The 25,622-nt window shown below is 48.4% G+C and overlaps 11 protein-coding genes across 11 annotated transcripts; 4 read left to right on the forward strand and 7 right to left on the reverse strand.

Annotated features, from left to right (window-relative positions):
- Positions 1–28: 28 nt before the first annotated feature.
- Positions 29–1,333, reverse strand: BO83DRAFT_450504 (putative aminotransferase; the record flags this gene model as incomplete). Its single annotated transcript, XM_025536805.1, has 2 exons — positions 29–975; positions 1,009–1,333. 2 exons carry the CDS (start codon positions 1,331–1,333, stop codon positions 29–31), a joined length of 1,272 nt encoding a protein of 423 aa, XP_025386045.1.
- A 2,187-nt stretch (positions 1,334–3,520) lies between these two features.
- Positions 3,521–5,064, reverse strand: BO83DRAFT_91949 (squalene synthetase; the record flags this gene model as incomplete). Its single annotated transcript, XM_025537707.1, has 3 exons — positions 3,521–3,807; positions 3,858–4,932; positions 4,996–5,064. Coding segments are annotated over 3 exons (1,249 nt in total), but the record flags the coding sequence as incomplete, so codon positions are not given.
- A 453-nt stretch (positions 5,065–5,517) lies between these two features.
- Positions 5,518–7,452, forward strand: BO83DRAFT_400818 (uncharacterized protein; the record flags this gene model as incomplete). Its single annotated transcript, XM_025533421.1, has 3 exons — positions 5,518–6,081; positions 6,451–6,754; positions 6,944–7,452. 3 exons carry the CDS (start codon positions 5,518–5,520, stop codon positions 7,450–7,452), a joined length of 1,377 nt encoding a protein of 458 aa, XP_025386047.1.
- A 115-nt stretch (positions 7,453–7,567) lies between these two features.
- Positions 7,568–8,416, reverse strand: BO83DRAFT_317891 (glutathione S-transferase-like protein; the record flags this gene model as incomplete). Its single annotated transcript, XM_025527723.1, has 1 exon — positions 7,568–8,416. The coding sequence occupies one exon, from the start codon at positions 8,414–8,416 to the stop codon at positions 7,568–7,570; it is 849 nt and encodes a 282-aa protein (XP_025386048.1).
- Positions 8,417–9,154: 738 nt separating this feature from the next.
- BO83DRAFT_409912 (short-chain dehydrogenase/reductase family protein) lies at positions 9,155–10,236 on the reverse strand (the record flags this gene model as incomplete). The annotated part of the gene is made up of 2 exons (XM_025534172.1): positions 9,155–9,269; positions 9,329–10,236. The coding sequence occupies 2 exons, from the start codon at positions 10,234–10,236 to the stop codon at positions 9,155–9,157; spliced, it is 1,023 nt and encodes a 340-aa protein (XP_025386049.1).
- A 171-nt stretch (positions 10,237–10,407) lies between these two features.
- Positions 10,408–12,065, reverse strand: BO83DRAFT_450508 (uncharacterized protein; the record flags this gene model as incomplete). Its single annotated transcript, XM_025536806.1, has 4 exons — positions 10,408–11,249; positions 11,298–11,390; positions 11,438–11,903; positions 11,970–12,065. 4 exons carry the CDS (start codon positions 12,063–12,065, stop codon positions 10,711–10,713), a joined length of 1,194 nt encoding a protein of 397 aa, XP_025386050.1. The 3' UTR covers positions 10,408–10,710.
- A 1,285-nt stretch (positions 12,066–13,350) lies between these two features.
- On the forward strand, positions 13,351–15,259 carry BO83DRAFT_365449 (cytochrome P450; the record flags this gene model as incomplete). The annotated part of the gene is made up of 3 exons (XM_025529671.1): positions 13,351–13,483; positions 13,539–14,032; positions 14,084–15,259. Exons 1-3 carry the CDS (start codon positions 13,364–13,366, stop codon positions 15,255–15,257), a joined length of 1,788 nt encoding a protein of 595 aa, XP_025386051.1. The 5' UTR covers positions 13,351–13,363.
- Positions 15,260–15,709: 450 nt separating this feature from the next.
- Positions 15,710–16,957, forward strand: BO83DRAFT_317942 (NADH:flavin oxidoreductase/NADH oxidase; the record flags this gene model as incomplete). Its single annotated transcript, XM_025527724.1, has 1 exon — positions 15,710–16,957. One exon carries the CDS (start codon positions 15,710–15,712, stop codon positions 16,955–16,957), a length of 1,248 nt encoding a protein of 415 aa, XP_025386052.1.
- A 178-nt stretch (positions 16,958–17,135) lies between these two features.
- On the reverse strand, positions 17,136–19,317 carry BO83DRAFT_400824 (amine oxidase; the record flags this gene model as incomplete). Its single annotated transcript, XM_025533422.1, has 4 exons — positions 17,136–18,725; positions 18,783–18,974; positions 19,007–19,213; positions 19,267–19,317. The coding sequence occupies 4 exons, from the start codon at positions 19,315–19,317 to the stop codon at positions 17,136–17,138; spliced, it is 2,040 nt and encodes a 679-aa protein (XP_025386053.1).
- Positions 19,318–20,308: 991 nt separating this feature from the next.
- Positions 20,309–21,189, forward strand: BO83DRAFT_400825 (cupin domain-containing protein; the record flags this gene model as incomplete). Its single annotated transcript, XM_025533423.1, has 3 exons — positions 20,309–20,352; positions 20,418–20,874; positions 20,959–21,189. The coding sequence occupies 3 exons, from the start codon at positions 20,309–20,311 to the stop codon at positions 21,187–21,189; spliced, it is 732 nt and encodes a 243-aa protein (XP_025386054.1).
- A 1,551-nt stretch (positions 21,190–22,740) lies between these two features.
- BO83DRAFT_400826 (4-hydroxybenzoate octaprenyltransferase) lies at positions 22,741–25,294 on the reverse strand (the record flags this gene model as incomplete). The annotated part of the gene is made up of 2 exons (XM_025533424.1): positions 22,741–23,728; positions 25,278–25,294. 2 exons carry the CDS (start codon positions 25,292–25,294, stop codon positions 22,741–22,743), a joined length of 1,005 nt encoding a protein of 334 aa, XP_025386055.1.
- Positions 25,295–25,622: the final 328 nt, after the last annotated feature.

Genomic DNA, 25,622 nt, shown 5'->3' on the forward strand with positions numbered 1-25,622 from the left:
CAATATGCTATATTATGCTCTGACCACATCACAAATCGCCCAACGCCAACACTATCCTCCGCAACGCCTCCTCAAGATACTCCCTTGGATGCGTAAACACAATCCTGAACCACCCACTATGCTCAGATCCAAACAACACTCCACTAGCCAGAAAGACCTTCCTCTGCAGCAGGAGCTGCATCACCTTATCGCTGATCCCGTCACCCAAACCTGTAGTCTGCTCGGGATGTAATTCGCGATACCTTTTACCCAGATTAACCCAGAGGAAGAACGCGGCATTTACCCCCGGAGCATAGTCAATCCCATTTTCCCTTAGCCGCTGAGCAGCAAACGCATATGACTCAGACATTCTCTGCCGATTGAGCTGGATATACCTCGTGGTAAAGTCCGTATCTTCAAGGACCGTAGCTGCGACAAATTCTGAAACAGACGAGGAATAACTATACAGCGAAACACCCTGCAACGCCTTGTGCAAAGTCGGGTTATTCTGAGAGATGATCACCCCGAGTCGAATACCATTGGCGCCAAAGTCCTTACTCATTCCCCATAGCGCATGGACTAGACTAGGGTCAATTATACCAGTTGTGTCGATGGACAAGGCGGACTCGAACGGCACGGGAATATGCTCGTCAACGGTATTCTCCCACACAGACAGCGCATATATCTCATCGCTGATCAAATGAATCTGATATTTCTGACACAGCCGCATCAGCTTAATTATAGTTTCCTGGGGATAGCACCGGCCCAGCGGGTTATGCGGATGACAGAGCATCAAGGCGCGAACTTTCCGGCTGGTGTTCTGCTGGAACGCGAGCAGTGCACGCTCGTAGCATTCCACAGCCTGGAAACTAAATGGATCGCAGTCGTCGAATTCTACAGGGACAACTGTCGCCCCAGGGCGGAGGGACATGTCTGGGATGAAGGTGCCGTAGTAGGGTCTGCCCAGGAGGATACCTTCGCCGGGGTCGGTGAAGGCTCATGAGATGTGCTCAATGGCGGAGGAGACACCGTTTGTGACGAGGAGGTCGTTGATGGTCAGTGGTTGGAATGGTTGAAGGTGTTTGTTGAGGAATGATACCATGGCACGTCGGAGGCGCTCTGCGCCAATGGCACCGTCGTTGTAGGTGAGGTATTTGGCAGGGAGGGTGAGCTTCGTGGTGTTGATGTATTCCAGCAGGTAGTCATGCATCAGTGCGTTTTCGGCAACCCCTACGTTCACGTAGCCGTCGGGTTTGGTTGTAGGACACCATGGGTTCTTGAAGATGTCCCACATCAGGTTGTTGGATGAGGAGACGACTGTGCGGGCTCGGTTGGAGAGGGGGGAGGGATCCATGTTGGTGAATGTATAGATTGTATGCTACAATTAGGGTGGTTTGGTGATTGAGATGGGCTTTGGGTGCCAAAGAGAAGTGAGGATGTGTGACACGTGAGGGGGAATCCACTGGATGAGGCGGATAGCTGTGGATCGATCCTTGGCGGTTCTAGGTAATCATGAAAAATTTGGAATAGGTAGATAACTGTCGTATGAGGCTATTCAAGGGATGGTATTGGTACTGGTACTGTTGATGCGGAAGTGATCCGGACACAGTGTAGACACCTTACATTCCATGTGTAGACTGCATCTGTGCCACCAGAAAATAGGTGAATTACATCACGGTGAAGCAGGCGAACCAAAATCTGGTTTGTGTTTGGTGGTTCGCTTAGTCTTGACTCAAGGTTGGTCGGGAGCCTAATATCCCCACCATGGATGATCCGGTGGAGAAAGTTTATGGCAGATGAAGAAATGGTTTGGGATACCGGATGGTATGGTTCGGCAGGCCGAGCTCGGGTGAAGTGGGTCATGAAGGGTTTCTCTTTGTCAACCTTTGTGGATGTTTCATAATTTAGGTGGGATAACATCTTCTCTTCCTGAAAAGTCCGCGTGCAGGGCAGGAACACCCGTGGAATGGGGAAATGATCACTGCGACTGTTGGCGGAAATGGATATCGCTTGCGGGAAGCAGTTAAATTAGTGGAAACAATAGGATATCTGATGATCTCCGTGACATATCGCGATTTGAATCGCCCATAGAGTGAAATCGTCTGGGAGGAAAAGTTACATATATATTAGTGTCAAGCACGATAGAGTCTCAGACATAAGAGGGTTGTAAAATAGATTCTATACAAATGTTTTCTATCGCTTGGGCGACACTGGTTGACATGACCGTACACGCCTAGTATATGTAGCACAAGGTACAAAAATGGGACTGATTGCCGGCGACTGCATGGCCACATTCAGAGTGATTTCAAACATGAGGGTAGAGAGACGCAATCACAGTGGCGGAACACATAAGGTTGATTGAAAGGACTTAGGGGATATGGAAACAATGAGTTCAACCGCTGCTCTTTCACCAAAAGTTAGAGCCAGGGAAAAGTTATCTCAAATTCTGACAGGGACAACGAGCGTAACATGGAGGACGGTCAATAGGGTCGAATTCCTATAAGGGATGTAAATTATGGAAGTATACATCAACGGCGTTATTTCATTGATGGGGCACAATTGAGCTTTCTCGAGCTACTTTGAACATTTAGTACAAATCCAGACGTTGAAATTTAACTGGTTGAAGACAGCTAACGAGCAGAGGGGGTATCAAAAGAGAAATTTGCACTTGTCTTTACGCCAGACAACTTTGAAGTTTCCGCTGTAATGAAGCGGGATGGCAACAGTAGATCGTTCGTTCTCTTTATAATGGTGATGGTGATAGTGAGTCATTCTACCTATTCCAATAAGACGTTCAGATCTGAATTTTCTTCGGCATAAGCCGAGCTCAGAGCAAATGATACAACCTACAGGCGAACTACCCATCAGTTGCCTCGACGCACGCTTCTGCCATCTGGTCAATGGCATGATCACGCGCTTGGACGGTTAAAAGGCCAACTTGAACCAGACTTCCAAGGGCATCTCCGGCCCAATTTTGACAATTCCAGTCAAGATTTCCAGGGCTATTCTCGATTCGCGTTTGCTCGCAGGCAAGCTTAATATCCTATTTCGAGAGCGACTTCGAGATTGTGGGGACCTCGATTAGGGTTGCGAGTCACTGGCCTGAGGATCCTTCCCGACACTGTCTTCGAACTCAAAGAACCCATGTGCTCCAACGATATGCAGCAGACTCTGGTCACCGTCCGCGAATGCCACGTGTGTAGCGGTGTGTCGCTTCTTGGTATAATCCAACGGGTCCCCAACAAACACCGCAATGGATAGTTTGACTGACAGCCTGTTCAAGGCGGAGGGTGGCTATTTACAACCAAAATGAGCAATATGGTAATATGCTCCAGTATGGAGCAAAAGCAGACCATCATCGCCTTCTTATCTCTTTTGTTTTACCCCGCACAAGAATGACGCCTGCGCTTGCAGCGGAAAAGGGGGTCCAAGTGGTTGATGTTTGTCGGGATGCTGACACCTACAGCGAGGCTGAAATTGTCAGTGTGGAAGCATTGCTGGTCGCGTTTGTATAGTTGGGACTGGTGCATCCCCCAAAATTGATTAAAGACTTTCAGATGGTGGTCAAAATCGGTGATCCGGACAATATCTTCACGTTTTGTTCTGGGATTTTGTAGTAAACTTGTAAACGAGTCTTCCGGGCTAAGGTCTCCATAATGCCTTCCTGATGTAATAACTGCTACATGCATGTTACCAATGTGCGCTTCTTGAATACACTTACAGTTATTTGTCTTGCCATTCATCAATAGCGTGCCCCATCTCAGCGACAATGCACTCATGGTTTTGTCCTTCTTGAGTTTGAATCAGAGTTTTGGCAGCTTCTTCGATCTGTAGTTGTTAATGTTCGTTCACTACAAATGGTAGGTGGGATAACATACCGTGCCGCAAATCTTGTTAATCTCGAAGAGCTTGGTGGCATTTGGGGAATTTTTGGATTTGATACGTCGTGCATATCGACTGACGATACGACACAGTCCCGGCAAACCTTGTGTGCACTCGAGCATCAACTGACACGCATCACTCCTGCTGATCTTGATGTTGACATTCCGTTCAAACAGAGCGGGATTGCGGAAGCATAGTTCCAATGTCGCAATAGCCATGCACTGAGGCACAGCGCAGAAATTGAAGATGCTCTGCTCATTCAACCCAGCCAGATAAATGAGACATTCCTTGACATGCTCAAGTGCGTTGAGAATCATCTCAGAACTGCACTCTATGGCCGCCTCACGATTCTCTGGCTTGAACAAATCTGCAAAGTTGCTGACGTACTTAGACCATATCTGCTGCGGCCAGAACCGACGATTGTCTTCGTGATCTTCACTGACGTCGCGGATGATGTTGGTCTTCTGCAAAAAGAGACTCATTGACCGAGGTAAAGTTGGATTGTCGAGTAATAACGAGTTGCAAAGTTGCGCTTCGATGAAGAAGCGGGTAAGACCCTCACCGACACAGCCGGCAACATAATAGCAGTACAGCTCATACTCGGCTATAGTCATGACACCGGCATTATCTGGATGGCCCAGGGTAACCTTGTGGCAGAAGTCGGTCATTCCATTACCCATTATTCTAGTGGTTTCCTTGATAATGTGTTTGTAGGCTGGCTTCAAAGCTTTATACTCTTTGATAACGTGATGGAAGTGAACAAGCAGTTCGCGGTCCTTCTCTTCGGGACGGTTGCCATCGTATGTCCACCCGTCTTTCATTAGTATATTCTCGAAATCACGAAGCAAGGCCTTCTTGGCCTTTACAGGAATAGAAGGGTCGTCTTCTATGGTGTCGAGACCGCGGAGGACAAGGTAGAAGATACAAATCGGGACGAGCAGTTCGGAGTGGAGCTCCTTAATGATAACGCTGAAGCTCCGGCCGGTTTGATCAAGAAATTTGAAACAAACCTGCCGAGATTCGCTTTCACTTATGATATTGGAACGATGATTTGGGTTGTGTTGGGTCATCCTATGATGTGAAAATGCATTCCGTCAGCTATCAATGGTAGGACAATGGGTGTGGGATGATCACCATTGCAGGACATTCGTCAAATGAAATAGATGAAACACATAGTAAAGAGCATTGCTCATTGAATCCATCTTTATTGATATACAAGTAAGAGAATGACTTTTTTGATGACCAGATTTCACATGGTTTGGACTCTAGGGGGCTTTTAAAAGTATAGAAAGTGGAGGCGGGGCGGAGCGGGATTCGCATCCCGCTATTTTAGTTGCGGGTGCGGATTTCGAATTTTCAACCCCCCGAAATCCGTCCACCGGAGGGTGCAGCTAATTCCAGGAACACTACATTCGCGGTGCAGCGGCGCCTGAATTTCTCCTGATGGACTATCCAGTGTCTCAATTATACTTCACACTTCTTTGCTGAATCAGATGGAAAAGACAGCACGTTATAATGGAAAGCCCGCCGCATACGGCCGAGCATGCGTCAACTGTGCTCGCGTCAAACGCAAATGCATGCTGCGAGCCATTGGAGATGGATGTGAAAGGTAATCCACCTCTCGAAAACACCATTGGCGATCGTTGGCTCATAAACATGGTCAGATGCTTTCGGCTCAAAGTAGAATGCAACCCTTCTCCTACCGTCCGCAGGAGTGGCTCGAGACCCAACGGCTCTCAAGCTGCTCGTCTGGAGCAGAAGTTAGACGGGCTCGTTTCATTATTAAAAGCTCGCCAGGGTAGCCTTGAACCCGAAGAAACTGCTTCGTCATCAGGGTCCTTTATATCAGCTCCCTCTCACGCTTCAGTGCCTGCAGATCGTGGGTCGAATGCACAACCGCTTGTTGGTGATCTTGATAAAGTAGCTACAGATCAAGGCAACAAGTATTCGGCTAACACCTCACAAAGCTGGGGCCAATTCCCACACAGCCATTCCGAGGGTCTCGATCCATCGTCTGGCGATGCAAAACAACATTTCAAAGCATTCTTTAGTCACTATACCGAATTTCTCCCTCTTCTATATCTTGAGAATGGGTCGACCTCAGAGAAGCTGTACCGAGAGTCGCCATTCCTCTGGCTATGTATAATGGCTGTAACATCTACAGATGCAAAAGAACAAAGCAGTCTAGCAAAGACGGTTCGAGAGGTTGCCGCTCGTGAGGTAATCGTAGAAGGCAAATGTACGATGGATCTGTTGCACGGTCTCCTGTGTTTCATCGGCTGGTTAGTTTTCCTTATCACACTTTCAGTAACCGGATGACTTATCGTGATCTATAGGGGACACTTTCGCTTCTCTATGGGATCACTTCTTACTATTTTGTCTCAGCTGTGCACTGCTTTGACGGTCGATCTGGAACTTCGAAGCCGGCATTGTGGAGAGGGTAATCTGATTCATATGTTTCCTCGACCGCTTGCATCTCAGATTCAGGGAGCTACAGGCAGGTTCCAGCCGAGGAGCATCGTAATTGCACGGACGGCATTGGCTTGCCACTTTCTCACATCATGGTTAGCAATTCATTGAACTATTAAGAATACCGCTAATAGCAAACCCAGCGTTGCAACGTTTCAAACAGTTGGGGAGAGTTTGGTCTGGTCACCATTTCTTGAAGAGTGTCTTAAAATGATACAATGCTCTAGATGTGTTCGAGGAGACGAACTGCTGGTGCAAATGATCAAGCTTCAGCGCATAACGAGCAAGGTCACTGATGTTCGTATACAACTAAGAGATACTGACAGCGAACAAAGTACGCGTCTTATTTATCCATACATATTTTCTCTCAACACTCAATTATCCGAGATGAGAAAGCAATTACCCCCGCACTTGACCACGAATAGTACGTTTAATCTGCCACTCCTGATTCGAGTGCATAACAGACCTCACTGATACTCCATAGAGATGCTGGAAGCGATGTCCCTGCACACAGAAATATGCATCAATGACCTTATCTTTACGCGCCTTGGGCATTGCCCTCTTCTAGATGATATCAGCAGCATGGAGGCCCTTCTTAATTGCCTCAATGCAGCGAAACGCGCCGTGGACATCATGTTCAACTTCAACCCAACCGAGTATACATACTTCCCCTTCTTTCTGTGGAGGCAATTCCGAACCGTAATCTTGACCCTCATTCGACTCGCATCCTTCGAAGATCCGGCGTGGGACGTGAACATGGTTCGACGAACTGTAGACATTACGTCTATTCTTGACAAGACTGCCGAAAATCTAAGCAATGTACAAACCAACGTTGATGATGGCATTACGGACCACGAAAACGTGGTTTCGAAATCATTGGCCTGGGTGAAAAGAATGAGATCTTGCTTACTCGCAATATATGGCCAGTCAACAGATGCCCAGGCCTCAATATCTGAATTCCAGAGCTCAATGGGCATACCAGGTGTGGAAACGTTGCTACCCAGGCAGTCATCCCAGGAAGAAGCTTCACCATTAGACATATTCTCATCACTCGATAATGACCTCTTTGGAGACGATATTTTTGAGTGGTGGTCACCCTTATATTCGGGGAATGGGCCATAAACCTTGCTTATATTAAGCATTTGATGTATAGCTTTATATGCTTTATTATACAATACTTTTCCTTCCTTCTTCTATTCTTGTCCATCAAGTTCCCCCTCTCACCAACTCTGCTAGCCTATTTTACCTCAGCATAAACATCCAACGCATCATGCAACCTCCCAAAAACACCTCCATGCCACCCCCTCAACTGCTCCCACTCCGTCGACGGCAACGTAACCCTCGACATCCTCAACCACCCACCGACAATAAAATCCGCATAACTAGGCCTCTGGCCCAGCAGAAACGGCCCACTAGTATCCCTCTCAAACATCCTCGCCAGGTCCCCCAGCATACCCCGGAAAGAACTCAACACCTGCTCTCTCTTCTCCCCGTCAAGAGCAAAATCATCCCACGACTTGAACCCCGCCCGCCGGACAAATTCCGCCTTGCTCTCCTCCGCCGTCTCCGGATCAAACGGCATCTTCTGCACCATCAACAACGTGTGCACACTAAACGCCGCGTCGACATTATTGTTAAACCTCGCGTAATCCGCATACTCGGTATCATTCCGCTCTGATAGTGGTACCAGCACCTTGAGCTCCTCTTTCAGTTCATAGTCCAGGTTCTGCGGAGGGAAGAGATCCCCGTCGCCAGAAGCGGGATAGGTCTTTTGTAGGTAGACGGCGATGTCGAAGGAGTCGCCGATGAGGGAATTTGTGGTAGGGTCGGAGAGGATGGGGAGGGTGTAGAAGTCGCTACCGTCGGCGAATTTGCGACATGCGGGGAGGTTCAGGCTGCGGCGGACTTTGGAAACTTCGGGGAGCTTGACCCATGTTGTGGAGTAGGGGGCGTTTTTGAAGTTCAAGGCCAGGCGCGCTTTCCAGGGATTTACGGCTGCTGCGTTCCGGGTTACTGGGGGCCGCATGGCGATGTCGTAGTAGGTCATTGTTGGGGTGGGGTTGGAGATGGTGGTTGTGGTTGCCATTGTGGATGGTGGAGAGGTCATGTAATAATTGAGGGGTGGAGTTGGTGATATTTGTCTGTATGAGGCTGATAGATTGGGAGATTGGGTATGAGAATGTGCAATTGAGCTCTTGAATGGGAATTTCAGGTGATGTTCATGAGGATTGAGGTAGAGTTATATAGCTGGGCCTGCAGGGTAACGTCACGTGGAATAGGAAGCTCGGGTGGGGCAGAGTCCCCCGAATCTGGAGCTCCTCAGGTGAGAGATCTGTATTAAAGTGTAGCATTTTTAATCTGTCCATGGCTAATTCTGGAAACTGCAAGCAGTTTGGGCCCAGGAGTGGGCTGTGCTACGATCATGATTTGGTGTGCTCATCTCGACTCAGAATGACTCATGCCCACTCATGCTGGCCAAGTGGGCCCGTGTGGAGTACTGTCCCCACTCCCCGATTGATCTGGAGATTTGAGAGGCATACGGATTTCTTCAACGTCATTGAGTCCTAGAATCTCCTTTTTATGCTGCATTGGGTGTGCTTATGCGCAGACATTTCAAAGTCTAAGCGAGGATTTTCATTGCGTGAACCTTACATAGAAACTTTATCCGCTCCATTCTTCCGTATTTCGCCCGTTGGTCAAATCTTAGGAATATAATTGCTCTGGTGTTGCTAACTCTTCATTGTCATAGGACTAGGAACCCGATCTCAGCTGTCAGAAACAACTATCAAATGATAGCGGCTAGGTGCTTTGGCCCTTTTGAGAACTACAGAGTCTCAAGTATTCTTCGCACACCGGCAAAATCAAGCTCATCCATCGTCTCCTGCCACAGCTGCTCAATAGATTGCTTCCCCTCGGGCGTATACAACGACGCATTGAATCTGAACATGCGCGGGTCAGTTATTATGTGAGAAATCCAAAGAAAGTCGGGAATACATACGGCTCAATCTTCCAACTCATCAGAAAGCACCCATGGGACTCCTTCCCTTTTAGTACAGCAGCATCAACATACGTTGATGCACCGACCTTGACTGTCCTTCCTGTCAATGCTCCAAATGCTGCCAACACAGCCTTCGCATAACCAGGCAAATCCCGCCCCAGGTCTGTGCCTTTCACAAAGGCCGGATCTGCTAGGTTAACAATCACATCATCTGCGGCGACATGGTCGACTAGCTTGTAGAGAAACGCATGAGCTAGAAGTTTTGACATGCAGTAACTGCCATTGGCGTCATATGTATCTCGGCGATCGAACAACCTTAGAAGTGGCGCATCCTTCACGTCGGGTAAGCTTGGCAGAAGCGATAATGCCGCACTGACGATAGTCAATCGGCCCGACACTCCCCTCGGAGATTTCTTCTTCAAGCTGGGAAGAAGTAGAATAGCTAAGAACATGGTTGAGAGGTAGTTGACTTGGATTGTTTCCTCGTGGCCGGTGTTCGGATCGGTGGTGAACTGGGGTTTTCTCACCCCAGCATTGAGGATAGCAATATCTAGGCGAGAAAGATGGTTTTCGACCCGCTTTGCAAAGCTTTGTATGGAGGCATATGAGCTCATGTCAAGTGGCCATACATCTATTGTTAACGTGGGATTAACGGCTCGAAGCTTAGCTGCTGCGGCTTCCCCCTTTTCGGGAGAGCGAACGGCGAGGATCAAGTGGCTCAGTTGAAGGGATAGAAGCTGGAATGCACACTCATATCCCAGTCCACTGTTTCCTCCAGTGATTATGGCAACTTGACCAGAGAGGGTTGTGGTTGCGGGTGGCCAGTTGGGCTTGGCACAGAATTGGTTATGAAAGAAGACATTGGGGAAGAAGGGAGCGGTCGATGGGGGAAGGTCTTTTGAGGCCATTGTGGGTGGAATAGGAATTTTTTGAAGAGAAACTGCAGATTATCTTAAATAGAAAGTATTATCTTTGAAGTAGCCTGTCTAATTCTCTAAATACCAGTTCCTGATGGTCCTATATATCACGGTTATCAGCCACTAAGCCCAAAGCGGCACCCAATGTCCGCGGACTTAAGCCGGGTGTTTGACGCGGTCCATCCATTCTGATCCTTCTGTCTGTGCTGGAGATATGCTATCGCCGCGTATATCATATATGACATGTCGCGTCTTAACTCCGATCCCGATAATATTATACTGAGACATTCACCTAGCCAGTGATCATCTGGATCTTTAGCCAACTCTGTATGCGTGGTCTCCGACCACCACTGCCTCTTACTTATCTTCCAAACATCATCATGAGTTCCAGATACATAAAAAAATGTATCGGAGTTCATCCATGCCCAGATTATTGAGAGAAACAACAAAAGCCGATCCTAGGCCTCATTGACGGTGATTTGCCGCTGCCGTGGGGGCTTTCAACAAAGTATGGTAATCGATATCGCTGTTAAAGCTGGTGAGTCCGGAGTCACCGTTGGAAGTGGCAGGGTCCTTCCTAGAGAGACCGAACCATGTTCGCAACCCTGTAATGGTCGCTTGCGGAATAGAGGGTAGTTTAATCTGACGTGTCTGGGTTTTGTTTTCCTCCGCTGGTGACCCCTCTGCTATGCCACTCGACGAACCGAACACCGCGTCCTTGATCCGGATGAAGTATTTCTTGAACGCAGTTGAGACCTCGTTGGATCCGATCAAAGTAGACCGGTAGACGGTGATGGATCCCATGGTGACTCCAATGCACCCCTCCAAATGAAGCCAGAATACCTGCCATGGGTAGTCGAGAAGTCCGTGGTACCACGTGCCTGCGGTGCGAATGATGGAGCATGTGCACATGAAGATCGAGAGACACAAGAAGCATCCAAGACCTAATTTCGTCAAGGTTCGTAACTGAACTTTGTAGAGCAATCGCATTGGAATACTAATGACTGGGAAAAGTTAGTTATAGCTAATCCTCATCTGGCTAAGTGACATACTCATCAGGTCAGTGAGCGCATCCAAGATCGGTGGAAGCCAGACCATTGCGAGGACCGTGCTGTTCGGGACAGGTAAAGAGGGGAAGCATTTTGCTTTAAATGGTTAGTGTGAGAGATTATCGTTGACGGGGGATCCTTACAGATTGCCCTCATTCCTGTATACGGGCAAGGAACGATCGGTGCGACGAAGGCGCTCAAGATCCACGAAACAAAGGATAGCCCGACAGTGCAACGGTAATAAAGGATAAACCAGCGTGACATCCCCACCAGGAGGGGGTGAAAGAATGCCAGGTAGCACCACTTGACGGCAAAGACTGTGGTCCAGAGAAGGACTATAAAGGCGATATTAAAGCCATAATCTTTCGCATGTTCTTCTAAATGTGAGGCGAGAAAGAGAAGTGCATCAACATTTCCTTCCAATGCTGCCATCTGAAAGTAGATGGTGTATGCACGGAGAAAGCCCAGTACCGTTCCTATCAGCAGGGTGGTAAAAGCAAAGCTAAGGAATGCATCGTCCAAATAGAGGCGTCGTCGGGTGAAGAGTCGGATGAAGATGCGGCCAAGAAACGACAGTGACGCTAACGCGAAGAATATTCCAACGGCTATCTGGTATTCATACATATCTGGTTAAAGTTACGCCTTCGGATAATATTATGCTTGAAATAGCCTTACCCCATATTGCCGCTGGGTAATTCGACCGATATCACCTATGACCGGCGGAGCCTGAGAAGCTTGACTAGACGTGAGATTTAGCGAGGAGATGTCCATGTTGAACCTTTCCTGAATGATCTGGGCATATCGTATACAGGTGTACATGCACTTCTTGGTGCACCTCTCCGACGGGAACACCGCTTTATGTATAGCTGGGCTGTCAGACCCAGTGGTTGCACGAGTGTCTGGGTTGAATGTGCGGGGACTTGAGCGGCTCACTGGATTTCTCCTACATACTCAATGCTGACTGCATTTTATCGACCTCACGAGGATGATAATGCCTCCCAAAAAGAAGCAAGGGGCTCGAGGGTTGCCTTGAGATTCTCAGTCTCCCTTTGAACACTCAGCCTCAATTACCAGCGCTTTGGACTTAGAACGTGAGATGTTGGAATTGATATTCTCTCTTCCAAATTTCACGCGTGCTTAGCAATAGCCATCTAGCTCTGCCTCTCAAGGACGCTTGTCATCACTGGGTCGGTATCGATATCCCTTCCGAGTCTCACAAGCGACACCCCTGTCTTGAGTGTCCTGGCTACGATGAAGGCCAGGGCCGTTTCCTATACCAATACTGTATGAGTAGCCTGCGCAGATATCAGCTGGTATATTTTCCCTTCATATGCAAAGGCCCAGTTTACCTTTCACATTGAGCTATATGCACTCTGATCGCAGGCATGTAACTCTTCAGACTAAGGTGCATCGCTCGGAGGTTACGGAGTACCCGTTATGTCTCTGAGCGACAGCATCAGCAGTGGAAGTTAGTGCTCTATTAACGTTGCAAATGCCATTATCCAACTCATGCTACCAATATGGCTCCTTCAAGATTGCTATACCCTTCATGTACTACGCGACATCTCCCACTTGACGCACCAAGGTGAGTTGCTGAGGTACTGAGCAGTAAGGCCGAGGAATCGCGGCCGTGCTCTGGTATGATACAAGCAAGGGATGATGCACTCAGGCCACTGACAAGTTGATATTTACATCATCTTCGATATTCGTATGGACAAAACGCGTGTCCGAGCAGACCAACGGTGGTTGTAACTTGGGCTTATCCGAATATCATTCCAGACACAGCCTCTGGCTTACGCTTGGATATCCTCCGCATAGGCATGCATAGCAGTTGAGGCTCCGCAAGATGCTAATATAAGCATTGTTGAGATGTGCTGCACACAGAACCAGCGATCGAGGCTGGGAAATGCTGGACTGGAGTGTTACACAATTACCCTTTTAGGCAACTGCCCGCCTAATCTCACCGCCTCCTGCCCATGATCTCTTCAAACACTCCCTCACTAAACCGCTTCCTCCGATCGCCTATCTATTCTGCCTTGGTGGAAGCGAGGGACATCAAGTCTACACCAATGGCTTCCATCAACATTATACTGACCATCTGCCTACCGTTTCTAAGCCTGGCCGCGTATGGACTCCGTGCGCTCTACCAACACCGTTCCAAAATCAACCGCCTCCGTAAACAAGGAGTGGTAAGCTCAATCTTACCTGCGAAGCTTACTATATGATCATTAACACCATGTTCAGCGAATGCCAGCGGGATGGAGCTGGCTAACTGGCCACTTGCTGGTTCTTTCAGACTATGTTAATCGTCTACCCGAAGATGCCAATGTTGTGCTTGCGACGCAAGAGCTGGCGTCGGAACATACTGATACGGAGATCTTTCTATTGGATGTCTGGCCTATGTCTCCCGCACAGTATATAGTTTTCTATCCCGAAGCGGCATCACAGGCGACAAATAAGCTTAACCTTGCCAAAGCAGTCATACAGCCTCGGTTCATGCAACCGATTACCGGCGGGCCTAGTATGATTTCTATGGGAAATGCTGAGTGGAAGGTCTGGAGATCAATTTTCAATCCGGGATTCAGTGCAGGTAGCATGCAGGATCTTCTTCCAGAAGTTATAAAGTCGGTTGGTGTTTTTTGTGAGAAGTTGCACGAGAAAGCAAATGCTGGAAAATTCTTCGCATTAGATGACCTAACCACCAGATTAACTATGGATGTCATTCTCAAAGTGACGCTGTTGGTTTACCCTTCCTCCCATTGTATGGCAAATGCTAACGAGAAGGTTAGCGACGCGGACCTTGATCATCAGCATTCCGACAACATCATTGCAACTGCTCTTGGCCACATTACCAAATGGCATTCTTTTTGGGACCCTCGCGTACGAGCACACCCACTCCGGCCTTTAGTTCAGGGATATTACGGTCGCGTTGTGAACAAATGCATTCGTAAAGCCCTGAATGAGCGATTCTCCGAGATGAAGCAAACCAAACGGGATGTATCTTCTCGTTCTAAGAGAGCCAAATCCATCCTTACTCTAGCCTTGGAAGCATACCTTGAGAATAAGAACGAAGAGATCACTGAAGCTACACAGCTAGACGATCGCTTCGCAGAATATGTGACTTATCAGATTCGATTGTTCCTCTTTGCCGGAACTGATACCACTTCAAGCAGCATCGCTTACGTGTATCACTTGTTATCTAAGCACCCTGAAGCTTTGGCTCGAGTGCGTCAAGAACACGACCACATATTCGGACCAGATCCTTCAGCTGCGGCGCTGCAACTCCGCGAACAACCTTCCTTGCTCAATCAATGCTCATATACAATGGCAGTTATCAAAGAAACCCTTCGGCTTTACTCACCTGCAGGCACTATGCGTCAAGGCGCCAATGGTTTGTCACTTGCTGACAGACACGGCTACCAATACCCCTTGGCAGATGATTTTTGCGTCGTCATCTTACACCAGGCGACGCATCTCAACCCAAGGGTATGGCCACGAGCAAGAGAATTCATCCCAGACCGGTGGCTCGTTGAACCAGGCCACGAACTTTACCCCGACCCGGCAGCCTATCGTCCGTTTGAGCAGGGACCGCGCAACTGTATTGGCCAGACTCTTGTCTACAACGAGATGCGGACAGTCTTGGTGATGACCGCCCGGACATTCGATATCAAGCCAGCCTACGATGAATTGGATGCGATGAAGGCGAAACAGAGGGGCTGGTTTGATCACATTGCTGAGTCTGTAGGCTTTCAGAACAAGAGGCCTAAGCTGCAGCACGGCGAAAGAGCATATCAGTCTGAAAAAGCTGGCACTCATCCAGTAGATGGATATCCGTGCCGTGTAACTTTGGTGACTCAAATCCAACAGAGTCAACGTATCAATTTTCCTTGCACCCGAAATGGTGATAGCCTGGGGCCTTTTCTCAAAAGTTGTAGCATTAGCCACACGCAGCCACATTATTAAATTGCATTCAAAATAACTTCAGAGCTAATATGCTCGAAGTCAAATGAGACATAACAATTAAGCGCTTCAATAGTCGTTGTGCCAAGTTATTTATTGGACGCAGGCAAAGTAGAACGTAATATTTACTCTAAATCCTCGGTAGTATATGCAGCTTGCTCTACCACTAGTGCCGGGCTCTATTGTGACCCAATTACATCTCCCAAATACCCCATGCAAGCAACCTTCTCTACCATGGCGTGATCGGGCATTATTAATCTACCGATTTATAATCACGGCCAATAATCCCTGCAAGAATAACAGATGGAATGATACTTATATCGTACCCAGCGTAGGTCTTCGCAAATAGCGAGATTGGTATATGAATAGAGTTCCATCATTCTTCTCACGCGCGAATAAAATTCAAGAAACCGATGAACAAATCCGAATCGCACCCAAGAACCCTAACCACAACCATGCCCACCACCCAAACCCCAATCGACAACCCTCCCGCACAAGGAATCTCCTACTACACACCAGCACAAACCCCACCAGCAGGAACCCAGTTAGAGGGCACAACCAAGCTCTTCACCCCCCTGACCATCCGGTCCCTCACCCTTCCCAACCGCCTCTTCCTCGCCCCTCTCTGCCAATACTCCGCAAGAGATGGCTACGCAACCGACTGGCACCTAACCCACCTGGGTGGAATCCTACAACGCGGCCCCGGACTGGCAATCATGGAGTCAACCGCAGTGCAGAAAATAGGCCGAATCACACCCCAAGACCTCGGCCTCTACGAAGACGGACAGATCGAGCCTCTTAGACGAATCACCGAATTCGCCCATAGCCAGAGCCAGAAGATAGCTATCCAGCTAGCGCATGCAGGCCGCAAGGCTAGCGCTGTTGCTCCGTGGTTAAGCGTCAATGCTATGGCTGTGAAGGAGGTTGGTGGATGGCCGGATGAGATTGTTGGGCCTTCAGCGATTGCGCATGAAGAGGGGGTTAATGCGGTTCCGAGGGCTTTGAGTGAGGCGGAGGTTGAGAAGCTGGTTAAGGACTTTGCAGGAGCTGCGAAACGGGCTGTCAGGGCGGGGTTTGATGCGATTGAGGTTCATGCGGCGCATGGGTACCTGCTGCATCAGTTTCTGAGTCCTGTGAGTAATCACCGAACGGATCGGTATGGAGGGAGCTTTGAGAATAGGATTAGGCTATTGCTGGAGGTGTGCGACGCTATCAGGGTTTCAATCCCGGATACAATGCCTCTTCTTGTGCGCATCAGTGCGACGGACTGGTTTGAGTTTGATGAGGGGTTGAAGAAGGGATTTCCGGAGAGTTGGACGGTTGAGCAATCTGTTCGGCTCGCTCCAATATTAGCTGATCATGGGGTTGATTTGGTGGATGTGAGCTCAGGTGGGATTCATTCCAAATCTGCGATTGCTATCAGGTCTGGTCCTGCTTATCAGGTGCATTTGGCGCACGAGGTGAAAAAAGCAGTTGGTGACAGGCTTCTGGTCACCGCTGTTGGAGGAATCAAGACTGGCAAGCTTGCTGAAGAGGTTGTGCAATCTGGTATCGATGCTGTACTGGCTGGTCGCTGGTTCCAGCAGAACCCTGGGCTTGTCCGTGCGTTTGCAAATGAGTTGGGGGTGAAGGTGAGGATGGCGACGCAGATTGACTGGAGCTTTGAAGGCCGTGGCAAGGGAAGAAAGAATGGGTCTTTATAGAGTGTTGGTATAGAGTCATTACTGCGTCGTGGGGAAATATACGGGGCCTTGAAAGACGTAACTGCTTGGGGAATTTGTGACAAGTATGTCATCGATCAAGGGCGTTCCATAGCATCTCTATATAGGGAGATTCTACAGCCACATCGGCCACTGCAGGCTGGCTCTACAACTAAAAATATTACAGATGGCAACAACCCGACCTGGGGTCAACATCATCCCCTCCCTCAACCAAGACACTCCTGTTCCTCTCCTGCGTTGAGATTGCGACGTCAAGACCAGGATTACCAGTAAAGAAATTGACAGGTTTAAGACCAACTACCATCTTGTCCGAGGGCATGACGGGCCAGTCTTCGATTCTGGGGTTGTGAGTCGACCCGAAAGTATGCCAGATGACAATATCCTTATTGCGCACCGAGGAATGCTCGGTTCCAGCTCGCTTGGCGATCGCCGAAGCAATCCCGTCGCCACCTAGTGACTGCATAGTGTGACGGCCAGAAGGGAAGTGTTCTTCTTCGGTGTACCGCGTAACCCAGACGGCGTGCTGTCCAAACTCTGAGCGCCTGGCATGGTACGAATCCGGGTGTGCGAGCAGCATTTGACTATAGGCGGGAAGTAATTTGAAGCCTACCGGGGTTCCAGTTACCGGGTTAATGACATTCTCGTTGATGATTTTGAAGGTGCGATTCTTATTTATATCAAGGTCCAAGCCGCTTTCTTCCTCCACGATGGAAGAGCGCGTGACGTATCCGACGCCGAAGGGGTTTCTATGCGAGTCGATTTGTTCTTGAGATTTACCGGTATGGTCAAAGCCGTGCACGTCGACAGGTATAGCATGGGATTCTTCGACCTGCAGAGAATTGCTGTGACCATCGATTGCGGGATCCATACGCAGGCAGAATAGATGCTGATGATAGGGGGCTAGAACGCCGGGCGCGACAATGGTACCCCACGGTACTTTGTCGCCAATATCAATCGGTGCGGTTGAAAGAATTCCAGTAGCGCGTACTTCGTAATGAATCGACGCATCCTGACCAAAGTGGAAAGCGAAGATATATTCGTAATTGCTAACGGTGATGATGGTTTGCAGGACGAGGATCCGCGAGCGCGTCACCACCGCATTCCTCGTCCGGTAGTTTGTGTGTTTCCACAAAATGCCGTCATCTTCCTCATGACAGCAGACTACGTTCGGAAGCTTTAGTGGGTCCCCTGCAGTAGTCGTGTGCCAGCCATCAAAATACTTGATGTGACCCAAGCAGTCACAGCCCAGACGGAGGTTGTTAGCATTAATCCCCGCCCCGTCATTGCCAAGATCAAATGCCCCCTTGCGAGGGTAAGGGGCTCGCGGGTCGCCATAAGGCACAAACATCTCTGCAAGGGACAAGCGGTAGAAGAGGCTTCGACCATCGTAGCGAATGTCGTGAAGGGTGAGGCCTTCTCGGTAGTTGAACCCGATGTGCATGGACCATTTTTCCCAATCTAAATAGTTTCCTTGTGTCTTGAATGAGGGGCCTTCCGGCTGTACCACTTGGTATGGCTTTGTGGTTGTTCGCGGTGAAGCTCTCAATCCAGGGCTATACTCGATCTCTGCGCCGTGGATTTTGCGGCGATCGAATGGCTCCGGCTTGTCGTGAATGCGATCGTCTGGACCAGAAGGAAGTTGATACGTCTTGGTGACTTTCAAGTCTTCCGATACTTCCGCGCACAGATCTAGAGGATAGGCATAGTAATTGGCATCGGCGTCATCCACCAAGCGCATGTAAAACCAACACTATATACCTGGTTAACATCCAGCCGTTGTGCATTTTGATCAATATGATGTATTTACCATGGTAGTCCGTTGTGAGGTGTCCTTGGTGCCATCTGTGGCATATGCCCACGACTCCACAACAACGGTAGCACCATCCGGCAGTTGCAAGCGGGCAATCTCTTCTTGGACATTCGGATCTAATATGCACGCCTTCTCGGCGGCTTTCATGTAATCAGAGTCAATATACGGATGCCTTCCGATCAGGTGTTCCTTTCAAGGATTGTAGAGTCCTCGAGGTCGACTAGGAGCTCAATAAACTGATTTGCAGAAGAACCTCCAGGAAGGACTACTTGGACACGAGCAACTCTCGCAGGCCTTTTCGGTGCACCATTTCCTTTATGAACCTGCTCCAAAAAGGGCACCATATCTGCCTTTGGAGGTTCCTTCAGGGTTATCACTCGAAAATTGGGGGTTTTCCCGGGAAATGCATGGCGTACAATATCCGCAGCCTGAGACCACTGTTAGAAACAACTATGTATATGGCTTTCGCTTTTTTCCATGCCTTTGCGATCTCCTTTGGACTCAAAGGATCAAAGGGGTGGGGAACCGGCATAGCTAGAGGTGAAAGATCTCGCACGAAATGTTGGCTGTGGTTTTGAATTGGGAACGAAATATGAGGTATAGTCTGACTTATAGGCTTGAGCTGATAAATCCTGCAACAGAGTGTGGAGATAAGCAGAGTCTTGGAATGCCCAGAAGCATTCCCAAACGGTTAGGTTTAGGCGACACTGCTGCTCCGTGGCATTGAGTTCCGCATCCCGCTTCCATGAAGTTAAGGATTAACCGGACAGGGCCGACCGACTCTCGCACCGACCTTCCGGCACGACCCTAAAAGTAAGTTTAGGCGCGGCGTGCGTCAAGTTATGCTGCCATGGTCGCTAAAGTATAAGGCTAGCCGAGTTATCTCGCCGGCTGCTTATCTTCAACGCTTCCGTGCGGGGGTCGGTTCGATAAAGCACTATTGCCAATCATTGCCATACGCCAATATGGGAGCGTAAAGTTGAAGTACCATGTAAACAATACCTGAGCCACGAATTGCAAGCAGCGCTTTTGTATTGGATGACTACATCGGGACGATCTCTCCAGGTATGACAATGATACCGGTCATAGAATACTAGAGAAGAAAAGACGGACTGAAAGGTGCTTGCATTTCTTCTAGATATTTTTCAGCCCGTCTTAGCCTCACCCGAAGGCATTGCGTAATGTGTTTCCCTGCAAGTTTCAAACTTGGATGCTGATGCGGATATTATAACCCATCAGCTTAGTGCTTATTTCGGTTTTATAACCAGTCTCCAACGAATGTCAGCAGCGGGTTGTAAATATCAGTCAGCAAATTTTCTCATACCCACTATTCAAGACTGCAATCAATCCCAGCTGCTTACAAAGTGTTTACTTCCGTCCTCGTTCCCGCCCCTAGTCAAGTCAATGTGTGCTACATGTCAGTAAAGCCATATAACTAACTGGTTAGACCCCGATATGACACCATGGTCATCTACAAATTAACAAGAGGGCCTAGCTGAAGGGAAAACCAACCCTTCACCATCATGACCTCGACTGAACTCCCTTCCGGCCCTTCTATCCAGAAAGGGTACGTAAATACCTCGACATTCGCTCCATCCAATACTTGCATTGTTTCTAATCAGGAAGCTACAGCTTCAATGGAGCAATCATCGCCCAGGAGCGGCACATCCCACCCTTTGTCTTCGCCTTTGAAATCACCTTCCGTCTTGACAAGTGGCCTTCATTCCTCAAGAACGTCAAGCCCCCAAAGCATTTCCATCCACATCAGGAAGAGTACATAGAAGTCCTGGAAGGGGAGTTGTGCGTCGATGTTGGGAGCCAACAGTACACTCTGACTCCCCAGAGTGGGCGATTCTGCATTCGTCCGTGGGTTAATCATCGATTGTATCCGCCTCTATTTCCTGCACTGCAGCGATCAAACGATGCTATGATATCATCAGGGGGTGGTGGGATAATACGGTTTCTATTATCCGGGCAGGATACTGTGGAGACATTCAAGCTGGATATATTGTTTTTCATGAATTGGTACGGATACCAGGAGGAGACAGTAGTTGTGGGGAATAATGTCGATATATTACAGGTCATGTCGGTGAGTTTGTTTCCTTGAATGACCCCTTTCATACTCTTTGTGCTAAGCTTTGGCTAACAGAGTTGATTATTTCCATGTGGGCAGATGTTCGATGCTGGGGGCTCCTATCTGTCACTGCCGGAGTGGGTGCCCTTCGGGTCAGTTATAGCTATGGGGATGGGGATTACGCTCGGCCGTTGGCTGGGTAGCTTACTTGGGTATCAGCCTTACCATCGTAAATGGACCCGAGGCAGTGATTGGGATCTAGCATGCAATCGTATGGGAAAGACTTTGTTTCAAAGGCAGTTTGCTATAAGGGAGAAAAACAGTGACTGAATGTAAAGTCTAACTTTCAGTCCACAGCGTATACATCGCTCAGGAGAAGATTATTTATTCAAGATATCCCTTTTCTTAGCTAGGGATGTGTGCAGTAGGGGCTTTCTGTAATTTGACCGATCAAAAAAGTCAGCTGATTCATAGTCATCGTGTATATCCACCGATAATTCTGGGAGTAGTAGGCATGTCTAGGATCATCAAATACATCCTACACAGCGAAGGGTGCCCGATACTATTGCTAGAAAGTATTTCATTATCGAGAGGCACCGCTACAAAATATTCTACTTGGCAACTGCACTCAGATTCGGTAACCGTGCCAAGTTTTAGTCTACTCGACCAGACAAATAGGGACCAAGAGGAATACCCTACACACGATCCTCCCGCTCCACATGCTAATCACTCCGATGGAAGACCCTATCGTCACTAGGGCAGGGCACAGTGGGGGAGTGGGGAAAGCACATGATTTAAGTCTGATAAAATCATCCCGATTCGTCTGATCGACTAGACCACCCCACTGATATGCGACATCAGTGCTCAGGAGCATACCTTTTGGCAATGGAATTTCATGAAAGGGGTCGGAAAAGGTTCTCAGGCGGCATTCAAACATCAGAAAGGCCCCCACCCCTGATACTTTTCTTCATTCGTATCTGTGACTTACACACCGGATATACCGGATTATGGGACAACAATGGTCAAGATGACATGCCGCGGCTTAATGGTGCCACGTGAACTTCCGACTATGATTATGGTGTTTCTGCATCTACTGGGGGAATGCTGACGACAAAAAGCCCCTAGATATTTGACAAACTGTCGCAAAGGTAAATTAGCACTCCAGGGAATTCCAAAAATAAAAGTTCACAGCGAGAGTAGAAAGTGCGAAGATATCTTCTAGGGAAGAAGTAGAGGTATCTTGAACATTCACCAGAGTGCTTTTACGCAGTGGGTTCGCCATCTCGGCTTGGAAGGTGATCCAGCCAACCACCAAGCTAAGATATAAGAGCTGCATGGCTGGGCAGTATCAGTAATATGGTATGTCGAAGCACATGTCTACATTTAGTGTAGTCTAATCACATGACTCAATCACGGCCGGTCATAACGCCTGGAATGAACGTTCCAGCACAATTAACGCAGCAACTAATGCTCATCATGTTGCACCAGAGGGTAAGGAAGTATAATCTGTGGGACTCCGTGTCTCAGTGGCTAGCTGAAGCCGAGAAACGATGCCCGCTCAGCCAAGCTGGTGGCAGACGCCGTCACACGATACATGCTCTGTAAGATCATTGCCCCATTACGAAGGATTTTGGTGAAATACATGGAAAGACTGGGGCTTTGAAGCTCAACATTTCACTACAAGGGACTGATCTTCAGATGCCATCTCTGCCGAGTTCACAAAACAGCAAGCAAGACCACCCCACAACTTCTAGCATTGCACCCACTATGTAATCGGACTAGAGCTACTTTAGTGTACAGGCTGAATGATGTCTACTCTCGGCGGCCCGCACCGCAAATTCGTCGGACCCTGAGCGGGAGTTACTTCTACATCGCAGGAAGCTAAAATCTGACCTGCGTTGAATATTCCACCAACAACCCAATCATGATAGTGCCACCAGTCCACCAGAAGCCGTTGCTGAACCACCACCAACAGCTCCGACTATCCTGCAGATTTACGTACCAGACCATGAGACCGAGAGACACACTAGCCCCGCACACTGCAAAAAGGTAATACGATGTCCCTAGCCCACTTGCTCGGCCAGCTTCCACTAGGAGGCCGGTCATGAGCATCAGGACGGGACACAGCACCGCTTTGGTGTGGTCTTGCAGCAGCACTGCTAAACTTTTGATTCCAACTTTCAGATCGGCTTGAAGGTCCTGATACGCGTATATTGTGTCATAGATGAGGACCCACAAAGCAGTTCCCGTTACGAGAAAGATGACCGAAGTGTCGACGGCGACACTGGCCTTGTCTGGAGAGTAAGCAATGGGCTGCACTCCCATGGCCACCTCTCCCATGACCACACCCCATGCAAGACAAAAGCCGAGAACGAGTTGTGGGAACCGAGTGTGCCGCTTAGCGAACGGGTAGTAGGTCGTACTGATGATGTTGGGTAAGGCGTATAGACCGGAAGTCGAAACCCCTAACGGCATACATGCGAGAAAGATGACAGCAGCTAGCACCTGAGTGGATCCGAAGATAATAGCCGCTTTTGGTGTGATGGCCCCACGAGGGATTGGTCTTTTTCGTGTCCGTTCCACTTGGGCGTCCAAGGGTGCATCGATCAGATCGTTCCATGTGTGAGCTGCATTGGAGAAGAAGAAGCAGCCCCCAAAGATCGTAATGCTGGTTCGCAAGACGTGCTCTGTTGGAGCTTGCATTCTGATTGCAGCATGCAGGATGCCAAATGCGTGAGGGAAGAAAATGAGCAGAAGGGCGGCTGGAGGCCACAGCCGGACGAGCTGGATATATGGCAACCAGGCAGACGGAAACGCTTGGAGGACACCAGACTTGTCGATACCTCCGTACTGAGCCTGCACATTATTTCTTGTCGTCCGTGGAGTGGCTGTTGGTTGGTCCTCTGCAGGTTTCTCCTTGCTTTGGAATTGTAGTAGCCTTCCACGAATGCTGGACTGGATGGTAGAAGGTTTCGGCATGATTGTCAGATCCTCAAAGACGTTGATATATTCTAGGTTCTTTCGAGCCGATGTTCGTGAGGTATCGGTAATCGAAGTCAACAATATGAATATGTCTAGCCAAAGGCGAAAAACTCAATATCCCCGAAAAAGACACCGACAGGCAGGTGCCGTATGCCAGTTTATATAGCTGTAAAGGTCCTTCAATGCACGCTTATGCTGAAGTAAAAATTCGCCCCGACTTCCGTCTTTTCACTGTCATACTACTATTTGGAATTGCCTTTACTACAATCTGCTCACGTATTACTCAAGGGGCATGTGAAGGATCAGTCACTGCCTTGCCAGTCCCATCTTTCTCGTCTAGCCGAACTAGATGCTGACAAGTCCAGAGCCCACCGAATTGATGAGTGGCCGCTATGAAGTAGTGTAGCGTTTACCGTAAAGTTGATACTCGGCCAGACTGACATGGTACTCAGCCCCATGTTCCACGATATGCCTGCACCTTTGCGCTGATACACATTGTACTCAGCAAGACCGACCTGTCTTTAGTGTGGGCCCGAGTTCATGTTCGTATATCGTATACCATTCCTTGGCTGCCACTGACTTAGTGCTCATGGGAGTCACGTTACGATTTTGGTGTCAGGGACCCAATAATTGCGAATCTACTTCGCTGTTCCTGTTTGCATGGCTGGAATTTGTACACAGCTTTAATTGCTTGAGGCGGTTATTTCCATTTCTCTGAGTATATGGTCTTGCAGCCGATAACGCGAGAGAATAAAATTCTTATGAGCATTTCTTCAAAAGTATGTATGTTGTATTACTTCCCTCTTGGAGAACTTTCAGCAGACTGGTCTGTGTCTCGACAATGATAAAGTCTACATTATTCTGAGATATGGTATATATATTCACCTCGTCTTGACGAGAAGTATCTCCTATCGATATAATGAATGATAATAATTCTGTTAGAGTCACATTAAGGTAATTAATGCAGCCATCATAATTATGGCATAGACCGTTGATATTTTATATTTAACTAAGGTGCAAGCGAGAGAGTGGGTGTATTTCTATGAAGATATCACTGTCGGCAACTACAATTAGATGTAGGACACGTTCTGTGCCTGGCCCGCGTCTGCTCACACAATCCCAATGCCATAGAAAAGCTCGTAATCCATAGCCCAATAAAATTTGAGGTCTGTTTGGCAATAAGCCCAAGCTTTTCATAGGTCCCCTTTCAGGCGTCTCGAACCACCCACGGATGGGATCACCAAGCCCTCGGTTACGATAGATTTCTCGAAGTCGTCGCGTATATTTATTCGGCTACCATGTCAACTATAATACGTTTTGTATTCTCGCGTAGTAATACCACTATAAAATATAGAAAACTTCAACATGATATAACTATATGCCATAGAGAGGAGAGATGAAGTGCGGGTTTGAAAGAAAGTCTATGATTATATCGCCCAGTGACATAAGACATACAGGCATTGAACTGGGGACGATGATCAACAATTTCACGTTCATCAAATCTCCATCTCCGGCGCAAGTCCTCTCCACATAGAACACCGATTCGCCTGCTGCCCTGGAATTGGCTCTATCGCTGTACTAATTGTCTGTATCTTGAGCCGCTGTGCCAGGTCGGGCGTCCACGGTTCCCAACGTGGTGTGTGGCAACGTCTGAGGGAATTTCGATCCAGCACCTTCACGAAACTGATCCAATAGTCCATTACCGTAGCGACGAAGTTCGCATTAATTCCGTTGTAAGCTCGTGGTCTCACTTATCTTAATATTCATTCCAGGTTGCAAAG

The sequence above is a fragment of the Aspergillus eucalypticola genome, assembly GCF_003184535.1.
Source record: "Aspergillus eucalypticola CBS 122712 chromosome Unknown BO83scaffold_20, whole genome shotgun sequence".
Taxonomy (NCBI): Eukaryota; Fungi; Ascomycota; class Eurotiomycetes; order Eurotiales; family Aspergillaceae; genus Aspergillus; species Aspergillus eucalypticola.